A 6,000-nucleotide genomic window follows, 5' to 3' on the forward strand; every position below is an offset into this window, starting at 1 on the left:
ATGATTGCATCACACAATTCCTGCAGATTTTTTAGGTGCACTTTCAAGCTGTGAATCTCCCGTTCTACCACATCGCTAAGGTACGCTATTGGATTCAGATCCGGTGACTGGGAAGGCCACTGAAGAACACTGGACATTGCCATGTTCATGAAACCAGTTTGAGACGACTTTTGCTTTGTGACACGGTGCGTTATCATGCTGGAAGTAGCCATTAGAAGATGCGTACCATATGGCCATGAAGGGATACACATGGTCAGCAATACTAAAATAGGCTGTGGCATCGATAATTGATTGGTATTAACACACCCAAAGTGTGCCAAGAAAACATTCCCCACACCATTACACCACCCGAATGACTGAGAAGGTGTACAGGTGTTCCTTATAAAGTGTTTGGTGAGTGTATGTTGCTCTGAAACATCTGGTGTGTAACAATCAATCATTTAATCAAATGTGTGTATTTAGATCAGATTAGATTAAACCTTATTGTCATTGCAGAGTACAAGTACCAGATAACCAAATGCAGTTTAGCATCTAACCAGAAGTGCAAATAGTGATTTATAGCCCTCCGGTCAATGCTTAAAACAACAGCCTGACCGTAGACCTCAAAAAAGCAAGCCATGGAAAAACCTCCTCAACATGAACACCACCACCACCACCAGCAGGCTACTTCCGAACATGAGCAAAGAGGAGAGGAGAGAGCCATCACAACAACCACTCCCACTGTGTCTCTCACCAAGCACAGTCAAATCATGCCCACCAACAGCCAACCCCCGCCCCGCCCCCCAAACCCATCGGAAAATATGCGTCAGCCACTTACTTCCCCCTTCTTCATGATTTTCTTTTCTTCCTCACTTCCTGTTCTCGGCCAGTCGGAAGGACGTGAGAAGCAGTCGGTGGCGTAACCTCCTGTGGTGATTCAGACCACGCCATGTCGAGTGTGTGTGCGTGTCCGTGCGTGTCCGTGCGTGCGTGCGTGCGTGTGTGTTGCCTTAGGCCTATCTCTGGCCTTACTTGACTAGAAACCCTCCTCAGGCTAGGCATCTGCTGTGTTCTGCCTGTTACACACACGCGTGTGCGCACACACACGCACACACACACACACACACTACAGTGCATAGAGCTAATCGTCACATGATATTGTTGACTGTAGTGTAGTGTGGCTGTTTAGAGTGCAGACAGCAGAGAGGCTCCTCTGTGTTCCCCTGGGAGGGCGGATCACCTCCCCTGCCATCCCCTCCCTGGGAAGGTCACCTTGAGAGGGAAACCACGAGCTCTGAGAGAAGGGTTGCCAGATGGGTTGATTTTGGTGGATTTAGCGGTTTTTAGACTGTGGTTAGGCTGGAAATTGCCAATCCCATCTGGCAACCCTGTCTGAGAGCAGCACAGCCGGATACACAGAGAAGAACGCTGTCTTTTGTCTTCTGTTCCATTCTGGTGTCATATATTCTAATAGCATGCAGGGCTTGTGTTGTGTGTATTCATAATCACAGCGATTTGAGTTGACAACAAAAAAAACTACCGGAGTTACAGCTGACTGTTTGAGTGTGGCACTCTCTTGCCGGCTGACCACCAGGCCTATTGCGCCATATTGCGGCATGTTGTGTTGCAACAATAAATCGATATTTAGTAATGATGAACGATATCTTAGATCGCCAACGGCGTTGTTAAAAGCTAAAGCGAAAGCGTTCTGATGTTCCTCAGTGAATTCAGTGTTGGTGATGCCGTCCAGGTCCAGGTGACCATGGTGCGGTCCAGGTGAGCGTGGTGCGGTCCAGGTGAGCGTGATTGTTGACTTGTCTCCTCTCCTCCTCTTGCAGCTCTGATGGTCCCAGCTGACCAGTGACGCCAGCCAGAGGACGCCTGCTGCCCCACCTCCCTCCACCATGTCTGGGATCCAGGTGAGGCTGGCAAAAGCACACACACACACACACACACACACACATGTGCCAACACACACATATATATATATATATATACACACACACACACACTGTACACACACGCACAAGTGCCAACACACACACACACTCCACACTCACAGCACACACACACTGCACACTCACAGCACACACATATAGGTATATATACACACACACGCACCTCTACTAATCTAAGTGCTCTGCACCCCTCTTACTGTCACATTTGCTATTGACTGACTGAACTGTTGCTTCTCAAGTGCCAGCAATGGGCACCCAACACGATTACCATCTCCCCTGCATCCTCAGCCTTCCGATTTGCCTATCAATCCAATTGCCTCTAATCTCCTGACAGAGAACAGTACATAGCCCTCCCTGACACACTCTGACTCTTTGACGCCTATCATGAAATAATTGAGGGAAGTGTGTTCCAGTCAGATGCTGTTATCAGGCACGTTGAGTTGGGAATTGCTTCAGGAATAACTCAGGTTATGTGAGGACAGTCTCTCTGTTTGTTCACGCGCACTCACACACGCATGCACGCACACACACGCACGCACGCACGCTGCTTTGTACTCTATCTCTTTGCATGTGACTGAGAACAGTGGCTCTGAGCCGTTTGAAGTTCGACAGCTGCCTTAAAACACTCCACACAGCGCAGACTAGGCTTAGAAGCCCTGCAGATAAACCCCGTTCAGAACACACATTTCATATGGTTTGAATTGAACAGCACAATATAGGCTGAACCAGCCCCACCTCTCTCTAGGCTTCCAAGCTAACCCTGCAGACAGACCGTTAAGACAGTCAGACTGTTGCCCATCGTAACCGTGGCGCCGTCCCATGTGTTGTTCTGCCCTCATGACCCCAGGTACCGTGGTCGCCTGGCACAGAGTGTGTCGCCAAGTACAACTTCCAGTCCACCAACGAGCAGGACCTGCCTTTCTGTAAAGGAGATGTGCTGAGCATCATCGGAGTCACCAGGGTAAGCAAGGCAGTGGTGTGTGTGTGTTGTGGGTGTGCGTGTGTGTGTGCGTGCGTGTGCGTGTGCGTGTTTGTGTTTGCGTGTGTGTGTGTGTGTGCGTGTTTGTGTTTGCGTGTGTGTGTGTGTGTGCGTGTGCGTGCACGTGTGTGTGCCATGGGTGTGTCCTGTGTCGTGTGTGTGTGTGTGTGTGTGTGTGTGTGTGTGTTTGTTTGTGTGTGCCGTGTGTGTGTGTGTGTGTGTGCACCATGTGTGTGTGTGCAGTGCACCATGCGTGTGTCCTGTGTGTGTGTGTGTGCCGTGTGTGTGTGCCATGCGTGTGTCCTGTGCCATGTTTGTGTGCGTGTGTGTGTGTAAAGTGTTAACCATTGGTAACCCAGGTGGTGATGAAGGCTTTTTCCTCCACGTGTCTCAGGATCCAAACTGGTACAAGGCCAGGAACTCGGGGGGCCGCGAGGGCACCATCCCTGCCAACTACGTCCAGAAAAGGGAAGGAGTGAAGTCAGGAGGGAAACTCAGTCTCATGCCGTAAGTACACGAGTAGGTGTGCATGTTGTGTTTTTACCTAGGACAAGTTACCAGGTTTCCTAGGTTTCAGAGTGTGGTAAATGTATGGAGTATATCCAGGGTTCGAGTTATGTGGGAGCCAATGGGAGCTGAGCTCCCATAAGGAAGGTCTGAGCTCCCATGGAAGCAGTAAAATCATACATCTGTGGGGGTCGCTAATAATACATTACCACAACCATTATTTGATCAAAAATGTCAATGTAATGAGTATTATTTATATTTATTTATATGGTAAATATTCTAAAATAAACACGTTTTCCAAAAGAACTACGCGCACCAGCATTAATCTCCTGTGAATGACAGTAGGCCTTTGACTGCCTGCACTTTACCACCAAGACACTATGGGGCGCAGTAGAATATTGTGCAACAGCAGAATATGATCATTGAGAGCTTGCGAACGTGAAAACATGATTATTGAGAAGAAAACATTCAGTAGCTAGCTATCATGCCGCCCCAAAAAAGGCCACTGCTGCCGACCGAGTCGACAAGCCTGGAAAGTTTTGGATTTCATCCAAGAAACCAAACTTGAATTCAGCTGCACCTGTTATGACACCTAACGTTGAAACTGTTGAAATAGCAGAGCTCAAACAAAAGCAAGTGCTTCCGAAGAAAGTAGCAGAACTCACCTCCAGTATGTATAAGGAGACAGCTAGTTCATTCAGGGCAGCCTATACTGTCGCTAAAGAAAGGATGCCTTATACAAAACTGAATCCAATTATGAAACTTAATGAGATGAATGTCGCGACAGTTGGCCCCTACTCACCGATCCGATCATTCATGTGCCCAGATTGTAGAGCACATTGCACAAGAGATGAAACAAATTCATTTCTAATGTCAAATCACTTGATTCCCGTAGTAGCATAACATTAGATGAAAGCACAATTCATGGACGAGCATACATGATTATTTATGTCAGGTGCGATGTCACTGGAAATGGAGATGTGGACAATGTGTCGTGCGTGCATGAGAACATTTCGCACTGTTATTTTGGAGACCCCCACAAAGCTCAGCTTATAACTCGAACCCTGAGTATATCTTCTTTAAGGTTGGAAGATAAATGGAAATCATCAGAAATGGCTGTTTGTGTGTGTGTGTGTGTGTTTGTGTGTGTGTGTGTGTGTGTGTGTGTGTGTGTGTGTGTGTGTGTGTGTGTGTCTCAGCCCTCAGTATCTCTGCTGCTCTACTAACACAATAGAACTAGACTGTCTCTACATCTTTTTCTCTCTGGTTCTCTCTCTCTCTCTCTCTGGGTGGCTGCCACTAAGGGTGGGGCCAACTGGCTGTGAGATTTGAATCGGGCTCTTTGAAGGGCAGCTATTTCAAACAAGGGGGGAAAAAAACTGAGAGGCTTATGCAAATGGTATAAAATAGGGGGGTGGACATCACACAGCTGTATCACTCACAGGGCTCGGAGATGGTGCCAGTCAGATGGCTGAGGTCGTTTCAACAAAACCTGCTGGGCACATAACACACACACACACCTTTCTCTCTCCCCGTTGGATGATATAACATCTCAGCTGTGGTCTTGCGCCCCCACACCCACACCTCATGAAAGATGCTCTTCTGACCTCACATAGCTCTCACTGCTGCTCCCTGGTGGTAGAAATGCACTAGTGTCCCTGCACTGAGCGGGGAGAACACAGCACAGGGCAGCACCCACCCTAAATTATAATAATAATAATAATAACAACAACAACAACAATTGTTGTAACAATTTTCTTTTGGGGGAACCTTCGGTACGTTTAAAAGACCTGCCTCAGAGGACCCCAGGGCTCGTGAGGGGACATAGGACACCAAGGACTGTAAAATGTATGGGGGTGCTAAGCCATTAAGAGCCTTAAAAACAAGTCAAATCATTTTAAAGTCAACTCTAAAAGACACAGAGCCAGTGCAGCGCAGGCAGGACAGGGGTTATATGCTCTCTCTTCCCTGTTTTCGCCAAGAGGCTAGCTAGAGGCTAGCTGCGGAGTTCTCAACCAGCTGTAGCTTCTCAATAAAAAGAGACAGTAAAAAAGCATGACAATCAAGTCTGCTTGATATAAAAGCATTTATTAGCCTCCCAGCATCCCGCTGGGTTGTAAAAACTAAAATAAGACTGCCACTGTCCTCCTCTTTCCCGCCATCTCCACTCCCCTCTCTCTCCTTCTCTTCTTTCGCTCCTCTCCTCCCCCTCACGGTCCTTCTCCCCCCATTCTTATTGAATAAGGAACATCACAAATATCACCTAACATGTAATGTCTTACACAGGTCTGCAGCCAACCGAGTGTAGAAGGGCCTATGGCCATAGAACAGCCAACCTAGAAGAGATGCTGTTTGCTTGATTGTGTGCCCCTGTGATTGGTTGAGTGCTCCTCCTGTGTGCTCCTGTGATTCGGTGGGTTCTCTTTCTCTCTCTCTCTCTCTCTCTCTCTCTCTGACTGGGTTCTCTCTCTTTCTCTCTCTCTCTCTCTCTGACTGGGTGCTCTCTCTCTCTCTCTCTCCTCTGACTGGGTGCTCTCTCTCTCTCCTCTCTGACTGGGTGCTCTCCCTCTCTCTCTC

General features: G+C 48.0%; 1 protein-coding gene across 1 annotated transcript in view; it reads left to right on the forward strand.

The window, feature by feature from the left end:
* The window catches only part of cskl (c-src tyrosine kinase-like), a 38,317-nt gene that overhangs the window by 21,664 nt on the left and 10,653 nt on the right, over positions 1-6,000 (forward strand). Inside the window, exons 2-4 of the mRNA XM_080538780.1 lie at positions 1,818-1,898; positions 2,785-2,898; positions 3,311-3,423. Coding sequence (XP_080394906.1) covers positions 1,884-1,898; positions 2,785-2,898; positions 3,311-3,423 — 242 coding nt within the window. The 5' untranslated portion in view covers positions 1,818-1,883. The remainder of the gene's footprint in view (positions 1-1,817; positions 1,899-2,784; positions 2,899-3,310; positions 3,424-6,000) is intronic.

This window comes from Nansenia antarctica (assembly GCF_963989245.1).
Source record: "Nansenia antarctica genome assembly, chromosome: 9".
NCBI classification, from domain to species: domain Eukaryota; kingdom Metazoa; phylum Chordata; class Actinopteri; order Argentiniformes; family Microstomatidae; genus Nansenia; species Nansenia antarctica.